This window comes from Punica granatum, chromosome 8 (assembly GCF_007655135.1).
Source record: "Punica granatum isolate Tunisia-2019 chromosome 8, ASM765513v2, whole genome shotgun sequence".
Classification (NCBI taxonomy): domain Eukaryota; kingdom Viridiplantae; phylum Streptophyta; class Magnoliopsida; order Myrtales; family Lythraceae; genus Punica; species Punica granatum.
This window is the reverse complement of record NC_045134.1, coordinates 26,128,544-26,145,073: the sequence shown is the minus strand read 5'-3', so window position 1 is coordinate 26,145,073 and position 16,530 is coordinate 26,128,544. Positions and strand designations below refer to the sequence as shown.

Here is a 16,530-nt window from a genome sequence, read left to right as displayed (position 1 = left end):
ATGAAGAAAATTAACATGTGTCGAACACATCAAATAAGACTAGGTACAATTGTAGAGATCGTTCCTCATCTTGTACTACATTCTCAACCTCTTGAAACTACACTCTATAAGGACCCCAATGAAAATCAAAAAGGAGAGTATAGCGCAATTCTTATGGAGACTGTTTCTAGAGAAGCAGAGTCAAGAAGAGTCTTGGACCGGTATCCGACGCAGGTTCCCTTCATAGATCACACCTCTAAACTACTACAATCCACCAAATTCTAAAGGGTTCAATCTCTAAACATTCAAATTAAATTAGCTACGCTCCTATGATTGATTCAAATCAGCGACAGCCTAACTAATCAAATATCAGCCAGACCATCAAATCATAGTATCTAGCTTCTTTGATCGGTCAAACCATTGAATGTCATGAGTGAACCGAAACCTACAATGAATCAACATAAAAGGACAGAGCCACAAAAGGTTGGAGTCGTAAGCGGTTGGTACGATCAGTTAGTCTAGTTGTGCAATCCTTGTAGTAGAGGGTAGGGATTCCATTGCGTGGACGGGTGTTCGCGGAGTAGAAGCCGCCATCCAAAGGGGAAAGGGAGAGTCGGATAATCAGAGGACGTTGCAGCAGGTTAATAGTTAAGCGGTTGAAGGGCGAGTTGTCGAGTCAAATCTGTGGTGTTGGGCAAGATAGGCCGAGCCTGTTCAGTTGGGACGGATCTACCGTATCAAGTTGCCCGGTTCTATCGAGTCGGTTGTTTGAGTTGCTCATGTGAGTCCATGCATTTTGGATCGGGCCGCCAGGTTAAGGATGATGGTTTCTCCTCCGACAAAAATCGCCAGTGACCCAGAATCAATGGTTAGATTTTCTCTTCATCGCCGATCTACTGGGAGAAGGAGAACACTCGACCCAATGGAGCGGGAGACTTCTCCATCTGAGGGATCACCTCTACGCATCGTCAAAAATGAAGAGGAAAAGGGGGAGGGCCGCTGCGACCTCTAGAATTCCTTCGAACACTGTCTCCGCCATAGAGAACGAGATTAAGAAACTCATTTGGGACCATAGGGAATGACTGACAGCAATCGAGTAGAGAGGTTGGAGCCCTATCCTGGATCGGGATTAAGAAGCTCAATCATAGTGTCTTTGTCTAAAGGCATCGACAAGAGCATGGCAAGAGATGGCGAGAGCCATGACCAATGTCAGATAAAAGGCTGAAGCTGGCAAGAGCTCTCTTTTTATAAAAGAATCTTTGATCTTATTATGTTATTATTCAAGACAATAAGCTATCTTTTTCGATACGATCAATTATATTCCCGTTTTAGCTGTCGATTGCGAATTCAGTAAACGAAATCAACAAATCTGAAACCGATATAAGGCCACAAACAATAGCTCAAATCGGTTTGAAAGATCCAGAGCCTCAAGTATCAATGCTACACCTTTTATAGCGTGTTTGGATCGCAAGTATAACAACCCTCCATAATCCACGCTCTTCATAACTCTCCATAACCTACAATTCGAACAAGATATTAGAAAGTGAGTTGTGAGTCATGTCGACAAATCTTGATCAACTAGGGCTTCAGCTCGAAACGAGTTGGAGTTGTTTGTCTTTCGAACACACTATTCTCGTAATACACTCTGTATAGTGTGCGAGCTGTCTAGTGATGGTTCTGTATTATTTAATAAAAGGAAAACTACCTAAAAAATCATAAACTATGCACTTTTTTATGTTTTATCACGAATTATATTTTTTTATAGAGAAATGCACAAACTATCAATCCGTTATACATTTTAGGATTTCTTACATTCTTCGTCAATTCTAACCGTTTGTGCTAACATGGCACTTAACGGTGACATGTGGCACATGGTTATTGGCTAGGTGGACTCCAAGGAAAATTTAATAATTAAAAAATCATTATAAAAATTTAATAAAAAAAGAATTGGAAAAGGAAAACGGTAAGAGCCGCTCTGCGCCGTTAGAAGTGGCATCGGCCTCGAACAACGGCCGTCGTCATGGAGGAGGGATGACTCTCTGCTATAGCAACCGGACGGGATACAAAGCGCCATTCTCCATTGCAAGAGGTCCTTCAATGCATCCAGTTGTACCCATCACATGAAATCAATTATACTTATCATCATGTTCATGTCATGGCAATGTTAATGTGATTATGACTGGGTTTTTGATTTTGTTTATGGGTTTAGACTCGGAGTCAGAGCCATCGTCTATGTTGGCAAGATCGGAGAGCGAGCCATTGTCGGAGAAATCCATGGAGCTGCTATGAAAATTTTCTTGAAGGAAAAAGGGACAGGAAACTGATGGACATCAAATCACCAAGGAAGACTAGCCCAACAATGATGCTTTCGAGGGTGTCGATCTCTTATCTTTCCGACTGTCTCTCTCTCTAAAGCTTCTGCTCATGTTTATGGGTTTTAATTGAGGTATGATCTTGGCAGTTGGCAAGGAGATGGTGGCTACCAATGAAGAAGGCAGACAAAGAAGATGAGGATGAAGGGTTCTTTGAGGTGGTCGTTCTACAAGGATTGCTTACTGTTGCAGTCAGGAAAAAGGCTTGGGGCTTGCCGGAAATGGAGGATCGTCGGAGGTGGATAAAGTGCTACAGTGACTGGAGGTAGAACGGCGGTGCCAGCCCCTCCATTATCCTCCTCCCCCTTTTCCTTTTTGGCTTCATTTTCTTTTTTGTTTTTAAAATATTTTATAATGATTTTTTAATAACAAATTTCCGTAGGGCCTACTTAGTCAAAAATCGTGCGCCATGTGTCACCGTCAAATATCACGTTAGCACAACCGGTTAGAATTGACGGAGAATATAACGGAATGTTAAAATATATAACGGATTGGTAGTTTGTGCATTTTTCTACAAAAAAAATAGTTCATAATAAAACGTAGAAAATGTGCATAGTTTATAATTGTTTAGGTAGTTTCACCTTAATAAATATTATGGTAAATTACACTGATAGTCCAAAAAGTTCTAATAATATATCAGATTGGTCCAAAAAGTTTTTTTTGCTACTTGATAGTACAAAATGTTTCAAAGTTGTAACATGATAATATAAACCGTTATTTCACCATTGACGCCGTCAAGCGAAACTAACGTGACCGACATGTGGCTTTGATATGTTTTTAGGAGTTGATGGAACGTTACATAATGGTTCAAACTCTTTTGAAGTTGTTATTTAATGGTCCAAAATATTTTACAGATATAACATAATGATACAAAATATTTCTTTAATTAATGTAAAGATCCACTCATGTCAATGGCGAGATGACGGTTTGTACTATCATGTTATACTTTTGAAACATTTTGTATCATCAATTAGCAAAAAATCCTTTTTGAGCCAACTTGATATATTATTAAAACTTTTTGGACCACCGGTGTAATTTACCTTAAATACTAAGTAGTGTGCTTTTCCTTTTCTTAATCTTGATATATTATTACTATCAAAAAAAAATCTTGATATATTATTTATTACATATTATAGTTTTAAAAATTAAATAAATGGGAAGAAGGCATGCAAATGTTAGCTTATGCTTAGCCTAAAGTACACTGTCAACACCTTTGTCCAGCAAAGAGGGTGCCGTCCCTAATAAACTCCGGCCTTGTATTAATTAAAACAGAACTATACTCTCTGTTAGCTAATAAAACTAAGTTGAAATACTGTATGTACGTACGTAGTTCTTGAATACCGATGGATACATTAGGGCCGATTCGATTCGATAATCTCCAGAAAACTAGTTATAGTATATGGATGGTCATTTGAATACCGATGGATTCATAATGGCCTATTCGAATGAAATTGTTTTCAAAAACATCCTATGCACTTCATCAACATATCCTCAAGGCCTTCAAAGACCACTCCGCACCTCGGGCTTCTCCAAGCACAGATGATACGCTCCGATGACAACATCCCCCAAAGCCTCTCGAACTGTGATGGGCGAAACTGAACACCGATGCCGTGCCGCATGGAGTAATTTGACATCCTGCATCTCAAGAGTTGCCATTAGCCTTGATAATGAGTTATCTTCTCTTGGTTCTCCAAAGCTGCCACAACCTCTCCTCTCCAAGCTGAAGGTCAAGCTGTCTTGCTGAAGGTCAAGTTGTCCTTCTCGCCCTCTCAATAGCTCTTGACAGAGGCTGGTACAAGGCGTGGATTGAAAGTGATGCCTTTATCCTTGTCGAAGCAATCTTCAAACCCCAGCAAGCACCTTGGGAAATTCGAACAATTATTAGTGATATTTTAACTTATTTTCGTTTATTTTCGAATTGGCGATGCATTTGGATTTCTCGTAAGGGTAACCTCTTAGCACACAACTTGGCCCACGTTGGCTCCATGTCGAATTTCGATTCCTTTTGTACCTTTGATGGTTACCCGAACTTTCCTGTAACTTAATCAAATTTGAATGAATCATATATATACTTAGCCCAAAAAAAAAAAGTGCATCCATCATCTTGTTCTGTGTGTGCCTTTTGCCGGCAGATTAGTACCCTGTCGAGCTGTATTGGATCTGTCCATGAATTGTTGTCCCCTTTTAGGGCTTCTTTGTTGTTTATGAAAATGGGTGGTGAGATAAGTGCCATACAGATGCCTTCTCACTGATTAATCATCAAAATTAATATTGGATAATCACATGAGATATTCTTTACATATAGCTCATCCGGTATATATAGATTTAATTGTGAAAAGAAAAAAAAATGAAATTGCTTTTCTTTTTCTTTCCTTATTTCTCGAAGAAAGTTGTAAGGGAAGCTGCATGGATGTAAATTTTCTAATTTCCTTTTTTAAGTACATATATACTTTTGAACTGCATGTAAAATTTGTCTAGAATTAATTTAATTTACCCACTGTATCATATTTTACTGTTTATCATATCTTACTGTCTGTCAAAATGATTTTTTTGATAGGAAAAATGTTCTAGTGGGTAGGAGGGTTGGGGAAGAGTTGCCCAACTAACGAGCAATTTGGCGATTTTTTTTTTCTTTTTAACTTCTGAATTGTGAGGCTTTTTTAGTTCATGGATTATCAAATTTATACCCTTAATCCCCATACTAGTGAAAGGTCAACTACTTCATCTACCATCTATAGTTCTGTGGCGTAATAACAATATAATGCACCAAATGATGGCAAAAATAATTGAAATAATATCAATAATAACAATAAATTACAAGACTCCACATACATATACATATATAAACACGTATTTATGAAATATTAATTAGCCCACAAAAATTACACTTGAAGTCTAAGTGAGGTGGGTTAATACACTTGATGTCCAAATTGACTTGCACATGCCTTCCAAGGGAAGTGGCCTCTTCTGTAGTCAACTAAAGCATGTAAGGTGCCTCCTCCTTTTGCCTTTAATTAAATTAGAGGCGACCTATTGCTATAGCTCACCTCCATTTAGGCACGCTTCGTGCTTAATTAAGCAGCCGCCCGTGGTAATTAAACTCGAGGCAACCCAACGCATTCTTAATATTTCACGACATCACGGCTCCTAACGATAAAAATTAATGTGGCACAAATCCGATAAAATTTGGGAGGAGAGCTCTCGATCTGCGTATAATTAATTGATGATTGATTGGATCAAATTTGATGGAACCAAAAAAGATATTGGGTCTTTTGGTCCAACCATTGGCCCACAGACATATACCTGGCCCAAACCTTGTCCCAAAACCATATGAAGCTATCAGATATTAGAGAAACTCTACTGTCACGTCGGATGATATTATTCGTCATGTTACAGCCTTCGCATCGACTTAGGCGGTATGTCCCCGACTACACGCAGCAAGTAGTTGTTGAAGCCACTGGTCAGCTGAAGTAGAGCCAAAGGGCTTAATTGGATAAGCTAGGCCGTAAATCACAAGCCTGAGCTAAACTATTAACCTCGAGTTCAAACCTCCGATCAAGATAACATCATCTTCACAGCTCAAACATTCGCTTGGCTCGCTAATCATGGTTACTTACAATTTGGTGTTAATCGGATTAGACCGAATCACAGGCCTAACAACCTGACCGAAATAGAATGCCAAGCTCGAGTTGGGCAAAGCCTATATAAAGAATAGACCGATCCAGCTCAGGCAGTGGTTGCTCGCTGGTTGAAAAAATGATAACGAACATCAACCCAATGAGACCAGAAGAAGCAGCATATGGAAGAATGTACAAGTCAATTTCTTATTACAGAGTGCATATGAGAGAAATCTGAGAAGCCTTATACAGTTGCTCTTCTCCCACACGGAAGGAAAACCTACTCGGGCAGTTACACCATCGAACTGTCTATCGTCATTGTCTCTGAACCCAAACACCCAAAGTGTATCCTCCCCGAAGGCGAAATGTCTTCACGAAAGTCAGGAGTCGGGTCGATCCAACCAGAGCAATCGGGAGGACAGCAGATGAGAAAAATCAAAACAGCTACAGATATTGTACAACTATCAGCTACGGCCCTTCATAACCCAAAACCCTGATCGCCTCCTAAAATACTATCTTACAAGGAAGGCAGAATTCCCACCACAGGCGATCAATCACATAATGGAAAATTTTTCAGCTACCCCTACATTTAACAGAAGTAAAGAACTTACAAAGGGCAAAGACGGGAGAGAGAAATCATGCTTCCCAATTTGCGGGTCAAAAGGTAGTTAAAAGGAAGGACCTTTCCCATCCATTTTGCAGTTCCAAGATCCGTCACCGAAAACCTCTTCGATCATGCTGCAAGTGGGCAAGAAATCAACATCCCTTTTAGGACAAGACACATATCCAACATCCCACAGCTTAGCATCACAGGGCTCGAGCCCATAGTCGTGCCCGCTGCTGCCATTGTTCAACCCGTTGTAGCTGCTGGGCCACCGATCCTGATTCTCATCCTTCAGCTGGGCCCCTGAAGAAGCAGAAGCAGCCCCATTGTCGAAGGACGTACAAGAATCATCCTGTGCCTCTTGGTGATCCCGATCTCCTCTGTCGTCCCAAGTTCTGTCATCAAGCTTGGAGGTAATATGATCTTTCTCATCCTCATAGCCCTTCTTGACAGTTTCAAAAGCAAGATTTTCATTATCATAAGTCTCATCTGCAGCATCCTCATCATACTCATTCACATCATCTTCCAAGCTATTATTCACACCAACGTGGTGATCAGGAGATTCAACAACAGAGTCATCATCATCCTCGTCACTTGCTCTCCACTCATCATTATCACTGTCGGCATTCAACGGGTCAAATCTGTTCTGCTCAGCACGCCTTCGGAGCATAAATACATTAAAGTAATAACTTACAATCTCCCTCTTAGTTCTCGAAGGGAATGCTGAGGACAAAATGTTCCAGAAGTTCCCGCCAATAGAGGGCTGGTTAGCGAAGACAACTTCATGAAATAATTGCTCTTCCTCTTCAGTCCATTTCCCCGCTACTTGCTCCCCCATATCAAGGAACCCTAAATCCTCGAACGTTTCTGTCCCAAGGGATCTCTTAAGTTTATCTCTGGCTTCCACAATATGCTGCCTAACACATCTTATGGAACCCTTATCATGGCACCTGCATTCGCTTCTACCAGCCCCAACTTCATCTTGGGACGATTCAGTATCAGGCATTGGAATCACAGAATCCCCAGAAAAGTCCTTGTTTTCATAGACTAAAAGTACTTCAGATGATGAGCAAAAATCAGAGGAACTCTCCTTCGCTCCATTTGGGTTCCAAGCAGGAATATCTGCTTGGTAATTCAATCCAATGGGAACTGGCTTCAGAGGAGGATGTTGCAAATGCAGAGAGTAGATATCCTCATGCCGAGTCAACGTCCTAACTCCACGCTCAGGGTAGAAATATTCCGGGAAGAACGATACATGGAATGGTTCATGCAATTGGACATCCTCTTCGCTGTAATCAGTATCCTCCTCATACTCCACTGGCGGGTTCACTGAGTGATCACCAGCAAACTTCTCGTGAACTTCTTCTCTATCCTTGAATCCGCCCTCACCTTCGCGAGCCACAATTTCAAAAATCAGGGCAATGAAAAGACAAAAAGTCTGGCCCACAACTTTTTGAGTGCTCATCCAATTCCATATTTTGAATATACAAATTATTTTCCATACTGGACCAATTACCTAACAGGACAGTACTAAACTAAACATTTATTTTGAGCTGAACTATGCAAAGTCATGGCACCGGTGTGCTAACCTGTAGCATCGACTGCATGGCGCCCATCTTCAGAAGGGTTGATTTCAGAGAACAGAGGAAGCTGGTCATTGTGTTTTAGTTGCTTAGGGAGCTTAGAAGAGATTTCATACTGCTCCTCATCATCGAAAGGCCGCTTCTGCACCATCTTCGAGCTGCAGAGCAGCAATAAGATAAATTAAAGAAACCCGATCAATGAATTCATTAACAGCATAAAGAACCCCGATTTTGCTTGCAGATTCATATAGAAATAACTACAAAGTATACTACACTGTGACCCAAGTAGTTGAACCAAAAATTGTTCGTGACTTTTATATATATTTACCTCATCCATTTTTCTTATGAATAATAAGGTATCAGCTCAATTGGTAGATAGACGAGTTCATTTATTAGTCCCTTCTACCAGTACAGATATAAGAAATGAGGCCACCTACTGCAATGGCAATTTGGTAAAAATGTATCCTTGACCTTTCACTAAAGTTTTCAGCTTTTTTTTTTTTTCCTTTTTTGGGTGGGTGTGTGGGGCAGGCACCAGGCAATGTCCTTCTATCATTTCATGGAACGGAATGATAATATCATCACACAACCAAGAATAGCGAATTAATTGCAAGATAATAAAATTTTAAATTAAAATTAGTTTTCTTGATTTATTTTATTTTATTTTATTTTTACATATAATTGAATTTACTCAAAATTCCAAAAAAAAAATCGAAGGAAAAAAATCAGAATCAATTAGATGCTATTTTCTGGAAAAAGTAAAGAGGCAATTTTGTTGTACCTCAAGAAAAGTTTTCTTCGATTGATACGGCAGATGGCTCAATCCAGACGGAATCCTTCGAATTAAGGGAGGATCGAGATCGGAAGGCCGATTTCTTGAAGAGGAGGAAGAAAGCCCCAAAAAAAATTCAGAAGCCCCAATTTCCGGCGGAACCCTAACCCTAGATCTGGTAGTTCTCGGTCAAATCTCAAAAATTAAGCCGAATCAAGAACCGACAACAACGATTGTCATCGGACACAGCCAGAAACTCAACGGATCTACAGATCTGACACGATTATATCGGAACAAGAAAGACAGGAACCTCGACAAGAAAATCGCAGACCGAAGAGGCCGAAACCGGGCCAATCGGAAAGGGACAAGCCCAGAGACAAACAGATCTGACGACGTACAGCCGGAATTTCACAGATCCGAGCTGGAAACCTCAGATCTGAAGCGGAAACCCTAGAAACGGATACGCCTCACGGATGATCCTAAAAGAGGTATAGATCGATAGAGGAGAACGAGATGCGACGAGATCCAACCTCGATTGCACGATTGGGAGAAGGAACGGAGATGAATTCGAACGGCGAAGGATTTGGTGGCGGAGGGGAATTATTTTTATTGACAAAAAAGGGCATGGAGGCTAGGGTTTGCCCTTTTGGTAATTAAACGAGGGGGGAGATGCCAAAAAGGGCACGTATTTGGGCGTTATTACCGCGTATGCCACTCCCAGCTTTTGACAGGTATGTATTGTGTTGACGATATGAATTCCTCAAGCGTTCCTTTGTACTTTCTTTGGCGCTTATATACAGGTAGCCCTCCTTGGCGACTTACACGTGTCGACCAGATACCGGACACATTTCTTTGACTTTTCCTCTACCGGGTCCACCAATAGCATGCTTTTTATTGGCTGGAAAATCAGCGCCCGCCCGCGGATTTTTCTTTCTAAAACAACTGGAATTTAAAGAGGAAAAAAAATTTATTTCGCGGCTCCTTTTTCTTTTTTTATTTTATTTTAAATTAAATAGAAGATTTTAAGCCAAAAATAAAGGCGCGAAGGATATATGTGATATTATTGTCATGCCTTCGAATAGATTTTACAAGAAAAATGCTATTTCATGTACAGGCCAGCAATAGTGGCAATATAACCGTCACGCCGATATATACAAACAATTCAAATTCACGCCAAAAGTACAAATTATTCGATCGGGAGTGTCGGAATCACCATGAATACTAATCTAGTTGACTGGAGTCTGGAGTTTTTCAGGGATCGGAAAATGTCCTGCTTGCAGTTCAATCGCCAGAATTTTTCTGTCAGGATAATAACAAACCCAATGAGATGTCATAAATAGAAAAGGTGAAGCATGGGGGCAGCGAAGCAGCAAACTCGACATGGGAAAATTCATCAGCGACTTAACTACACAACTGAAAACGCCTAGAGAAAGAAATTGATTTCGGAAAGAAGGTTCAGTACAATCATGAGCGTGCCAAAATCAACTAAAGCACAAAATATCATCCATATTAACAAGATCATGACATATAACCCAAATAAAAGGAAAAAGAAGTAACCAGATGCACAAGATCTTACTCGATTTATGTGTGTGTCTTATACAGTCTATGCTGTCATAAGTCGACGCCTTCGTCCAAGCCTCTTGAACTGATCATCACATTCGAATCAATCTGTTTGTCAAACTTCTTTTTTCTCCTCTCTTCAAATTCTTGGAATCCTTCCATCTGAGGAAAGACATCCAAAACATTGAGTTACGGAAATTTGTATGTGGGGGCTTGTCATAGTCTGGTTACAGCGTAGAAGATACATCAATAGAACTTGCCTGCTGAAATTGCTCCATCGATATGGGATTGTTATGCAAGGAAATATTTTGAAGAGCTTTGCAGTCTTTCAACAACGTAGAAGGTATCTGTTAAAAAGAGACAACAGTAATGAAATCATCACAGCATGAGACTTCAACAAACATATGGCATGGAAAGACTTCAATATTCGCAGAAGGTTGTACCCCACTACACTTACTAGATCGCATGGCAGACCAAATATTCGGATTAAAAACCAAAACTTATCATTACAGGCAATCAGGCCTCTTGCTCAACAAAATCAATGTCGGCCAACTCAAAGTCAAATAAATTTAGAAGATTGTTAGGTTTCAATGAGCAGAAAAGTTTATTGCCTTTTTTGGTGCTTGGTGAAATCGAGTGACAAGGCACTGGGCTTAAATATGCTTAAAAGCTTAGAAGATTAGCTTCTATTCACACAAAGATGACCCAAGCAGCATCCATCCTTTCAGATGACCAAAAGATCCCCAGTGGATTCAACATAAAGCCTTTATTACATCAAAACATTTGAGAAATGCACAATCCATTTCCACATGTCCAAAAGATAAGGATTGCAGTGCCTGATTATCGCTTTGTCAAATGAGCAACCAACACCGTCCACATTGCACACCAATCACCATAAAGAGCTAAGTCAACAATCTATAAGCTTTGGACAAATAAGATAATAGTGTAGAAGGTAGACAAAGCTATGCTTCAGTTGGGGATTGAAGATATCTGGGAATAAAATACATACCTGCTTCACATTGTTATCGTTTAAGCAGAGGGACTTTAGGTTGATCAGATTGCAAAGTGATGAAGGAATTTCCTCGATTGAATTATCTACAATTAATCCGAAGGAATAGAGCAGCGAGTTAATACAGTGATGCAGAGCATGGCAATGTTACTAAAGGGAAAAAATTGACTGGAGGACCTCAATTTTCTGACTGATAAGATCATAATGATCCCACACTGAGGAATCATAATAAATCTAGAAAAATTGCATCATATTAATTGTTAAAGTAAAAGACAGATTCAGCATTTCTTAAGCAACATGTATAAAGTTTCACTAAAGATGCCAATGAATGTGCAAAGCCCATTAAAGAAAAACAAGCACAGAACCAAGCTGAGAAAAGCAAAGCTGGCAATTTCTATGCTGATTATCAGTCCGAAAAATACAATGAATGGGAGAAGGAGCTCTTCCAAAGAGAAGCAACAGCAAAATGTAGAAAATACCATCTGCTTGCAGCTCTTCCAAAGAGAAGCAGCTCCCAATTGATTCTGGCAGAGACTTCAGTTTGTTACTTGAAACATTTAGGAGTAACAACTGCAGCATAAAACAATCCAATATACAGTTTATGACATACATTTAATTCTGCAAAAGAATATGGCAATGGAAGAAAAGCAAAGCTGATAAATAGAGTATAAGTGACTGGTAACTAGAACGAGTAAAGCTAGAGTTCTACAGGCCAGTATAAGAACAATTCAATATCTTCCTAGGGAAAATCTTGCCAAATAGGTATTTAGTGTATCAGGAGATATGACAAGATTTACGGCAACGGACGAATTGTCTTCATAAGAAAATTGAGCTGCCTCAGAGGAAATGCCACGGCCTCTTTTTCACAACTAAAGTTGTTGGGTGACGGTGTAGTTCGCCTGTAAAAGAATCTCCAAAACTCCAGTCTAATGCTAGTTTGACAAAAACAGACACTTTTGTACTCACTCAAATTCAAAGTCCATAATTCAGCAAAAAAAGTTCAAAGTCCATACACCAACATGAAATTCAGTCTAAATTACATGGAAGATTATTAATTATAAATCACTTAACAGGATTTCACGGAACAACGTTGAAACTCAAATTCATTGGCTCTCTTGCCAACGCCACAAAATGAAAGGACAAGATACAATTGCTGAATTCTCATGTTCATTTCTGCAAAAATAGTAGTCTCCTAGATCTTTCAGGTTAGTCAGTTCTGTCCTACATCAGAAACAACCAGTTTCTAAAATATGCAAGTGCACAATTACTTACATTACGTAAGCTCCCAATTGTCTCAGGCAAGCTAGTTAACATATTCCCAGAGATGGATAACCGCTCAAGTCTGACAAGCTGGCCCACTACATAAATGAATTATAGGTATAATTAAGAAGTACAGAAAATGATACATAAAAATCTGGTCCTGCAGTATTTACATATGGAGCCAAGGAGTCCCAAGGGGAATACCATGTGAATTACAAGACATGATGTCTATCAATAATACAGAGAGAAACTTACACTCATCTGGCAAGGAAGTTACTCGATTGCCATCAAGTATCATGACTTTCAGGGACTGAAGCTTCCCCAGATTAACTGGCAAACGCTCGATGAGGTTATCAGCTAAGACCTGAATGCAATGAAAAAGTTAAACCACCTTGAATCAGGAAGACTGTCTTGGTCATGTCCAGAAAGAGTTGACTAATGATGCATTTAAAAAATTAAAATATTAAAAGAAAAAGAAGAACAAGAAGAAGAAGTACACATAAACAGAGAGCGGGATCTTACCAAACGTTGCATGTTTATAAGTTTGCCAATCTGAAAAGGAATTTCAACTGCAGAAATAGTTAAGTCCGCGGGTAAGCTTTGAGGCCTAGGATATGAACCCTACGGAACATAATACCACATTCAATAATTACAGAGATGGGGAATTACCAAGCTTGTTGTGTGTTAAATCAAGAGTGCGTACAGATCTCTCCAGGTCCAGGACTTCATCCGGGAATGTCTGTTGGGAGAGAACGTGGAGGAATTACATAAGCAACAATCGAAATTATACAAGAACGACGATGCAATCTCTTTCCCCTCGGGCTATGATTCATCTCCATTCCAAGTAAGTTTACAACAAATGACCAATTTCAGAATCATTATACTCATCATAAAATCGTGAGATGATCTAAATTCTAAAAGCACAGAGACCATTTCCATCAGCACGTTCACCCCGACCGAAAGCACAGATTTCAAGGATCCAAAACAAGCAAGAACTGATTATCTAATATCCATTAACTCATTTGAACTAGCACAGAGTCTATCATTCTTTCTTCTGGGGACAGCTAAGTTGAAACACGGCATGCTGCTCACAGTCATAGCTATTTTGTTGTGATCGCGATCACCAATCACTCCGAGAAACTACTCATCACTAGGCAGACGCGGCCCATTTCATCCACAAAGCTCATTCGGAAAGAGAGAATAGACGACCCAAATTCGACTGCTGACTAGAGCTTCAACCACCACTCAACGAAATTCAATACCAAGACTCGGAGAATTGACAACTCCCAAGGTGAATCACGTCGTCAGACCATCGAACCTTCCAAATATGTATACATAGAGGAGTGAAAAGGGAGAGGTAAACGAGAGTGATCATTTGCCTTCAGTTTGGAGTCGCGGAGAGCAACAATGCCAGTCGATCGCCACCGCGCGATCCTGCTGGCCTTGGAATCGGCGCTCTTGCTGACGCAGCAGCCCATTGATTCCGGCCTCGGAATTCACGAAATCCTCCTCCCGAGCGGCGACCGCGAACTTGACTAGCTCTCTCCCCTTTCACTCAGTGTCTCCCGGAACGAGAGAGCATAACAATCGCCGCTGCCGGCTAGCTCCGACGAGGAGAGGACGGAGGAAGAAGAGGCCGAATTGACGAAGAAGGTTGGAGCTCCGGCGTCGGATATTCAATTTTCAGTTGCAGAGACTTTGGACCGAAAAGCGCGTTTGCCCGCCGTGGATTTAGCCTGTCGCCCTTTTATTCCCCCTTTTATTTTTATTTTTATTCTTTTTATTTTTCTTCCTCCTTTTTCTTTTCCCGCGGGCATAATTTATTTTTTAATTATAAGCAAAATTTCCGATTTAATATAGTAATAGTTAAAATATTTGATACGAGATGAAGCGGCCGCCGGCGGCAACCACGGACAGTGTGGGTGGCTGTAAGGATGGCAAACCGTATCCGCGGATAGCCGCTCCATTTTTTGCGAATCACATTAATTAGTTATGGCACGGATATGATTTTTAATTTCAAAAATGTAAAACGGCCGATAAAAAACACACTGCAAACTTTATGTTTTTCTATATATATATATAGATTGTGCTAATATAGTAACATTCAAACCCATTGTCCAAGCACAATCCCCATCCCAACTGATTTCCTCATCTAGATAATAAAAACTATAGAGATAGAAGACTACTAAGTTAAAGAATAATTTTTACTTGTAGTTTTTTAAAATTTGTTCTTTCAATTGTTATGTTTTTCTATATTTTCGTTTAATTTCATTTCGTGGTGCAGTAATAATCCCGATTTTTCAATTTTCAAAATTGTGACAGATACGGTGCGGATATATGTATAGTTTTAAATTGCATCGCGGTAAAGGTTCTCCTGAAATTCACACTATATTCACATCGCTACCATCCCTAGGTGGCTGGTGGCAATAAGCGATAGTCCATCCCTCTGAAATGACAAATAATTAACGATGTTTTTATGGATGAAGAATAGAAAGTGATCATTAAAAATATAGAGATATTCAGTTTAAATAATTTATTTAAATTTCCCTTTTAGTTATGATTATTCTCGGATTTTATTATTTATCTATCAGAACTATCACAAAGTAAAAGTATCGAGAGAAGGTTTTCGCATCTTCATGGTAATAATAGGGGGTAAGTCGTCAACTATTTATTGAGTGATTCTTCATGTGTCCGTAGAAGGTATTTGGCATGGTATGGTTTGAGTACTTCGTCCTCTTACTCAGCACGTGTTAATTAAGATCATGTTTGGCTTTAGAATTTTTTTTTAAACTCAGCTCAACGCAATTCCGTTTATCTTCAATTCAACAATACGATTATTACTTTCCCTTTTAAATTTTTTTTTAACAATTCAATTCAATTTTTAATACTAAATTCTCTCAACTATTTATTACATTTTTATAATTTTTTCTTATAATTCAATAAGACAATCATTACAAACCAATTAAAACAAAAACTCAACTTTATTCAAATACCAAACACAATCTAATATTTATAAAGTCAATGAGTGACGTTGAGAATTATTGATCTGTCAGATTAATTGATAGTAACCGATCACTATAATATTCTGATTGATGCTCGAAATTTAAGGGAATTTTGTTTATGTTATGGAATCAACAAATACTATTGTCCGCAATCTAAACTATTCGTTGCTCATCGCCATTATTTGACAATATTAAAATTTGCACTAACGTTAACTGTACAATGTAAGAAAGCAAAGTGATAAACAAGCATACTTCCGCTTTCTAGTCCGATCAACACCATGTGTTTCAATCGGTTCGATAAAAGGTTGAATTGCCAGAATAAATAGACTCGAGTAGTACATGAATTATATGGATACAGATCAACTCACAATTCAACCATGAACTTGTCAGTTACCAAACCACTGGTTGCCCTCGTAACAGGTAACTTTCTCTACGCAACTTCATCGGATTCCAATACCGACGTCCAACTGGTTGTATTAGGAATGGAGCCAGGGTACTGCTGGACCCCCATTAACAATGGTATAAATTTTGGGCTTTAATTGTTGGGCTGGCGCCTGGGCCCATGTAGTAAGTCGGTCCAATTTACCCCTTTTTTTTTAGAGGGAGGGGGGGTAAAAACATGGGTCCAATTTACCCCTTTTCTGTGATCGTTGACAGAGCATGTCGTTATTGGCTTGCCCGGTTGCAGTCGGAGAGCTGCGACGGCGATGGCTTATTGACTCCGCCAGGGGTGTAAGCGAGACGATACAGCTCGCAAATTGTCCGAGCTCGG

At 39.6% G+C, this 16,530-nt stretch overlaps 2 protein-coding genes and 1 long non-coding RNA gene across 4 annotated transcripts; 1 reads left to right on the top strand and 2 right to left on the bottom strand.

The window, feature by feature from the left end:
- The first annotated feature begins 1,957 nt into the window (after positions 1–1,957).
- On the top strand, positions 1,958–4,382 carry LOC116189052. Its single transcript, XR_004152305.1, has 3 exons — positions 1,958–2,068; positions 2,189–2,353; positions 2,441–4,382. It is a non-coding gene; the product is annotated as an uncharacterized LOC116189052 (long non-coding RNA).
- A 1,747-nt stretch (positions 4,383–6,129) lies between these two features.
- On the bottom strand, positions 6,130–9,687 carry LOC116187681. 2 transcript variants are annotated; one of them, XM_031516571.1, is made up of 3 exons: positions 8,937–9,687; positions 8,162–8,313; positions 6,130–7,961 (listed from the first exon to the last, which is right to left on the bottom strand). In XM_031516571.1, exons 2-3 carry the CDS (start codon positions 8,304–8,306, stop codon positions 6,637–6,639), a joined length of 1,470 nt encoding a protein of 489 aa, XP_031372431.1. In that variant the 5' UTR covers positions 8,307–8,313; positions 8,937–9,687; the 3' UTR covers positions 6,130–6,636. The 2 variants fall into 2 exon arrangements, with proteins under 2 accessions (XP_031372431.1, XP_031372432.1); XM_031516572.1 differs by having other exon boundaries at positions 9,458–9,687.
- A 274-nt stretch (positions 9,688–9,961) lies between these two features.
- On the bottom strand, positions 9,962–14,495 carry LOC116187682 (plant intracellular Ras-group-related LRR protein 7). The gene is made up of 10 exons (XM_031516573.1): positions 14,136–14,495; positions 13,426–13,495; positions 13,279–13,325; positions 13,012–13,120; positions 12,769–12,854; positions 11,976–12,066; positions 11,497–11,582; positions 10,748–10,834; positions 10,504–10,649; positions 9,962–10,226 (listed from the first exon to the last, which is right to left on the bottom strand). The coding sequence occupies exons 1-9, from the start codon at positions 14,232–14,234 to the stop codon at positions 10,539–10,541; spliced, it is 786 nt and encodes a 261-aa protein (XP_031372433.1). The 5' UTR covers positions 14,235–14,495; the 3' UTR covers positions 9,962–10,226; positions 10,504–10,538.
- Between the last annotated feature and the right edge of the window lie 2,035 nt (positions 14,496–16,530).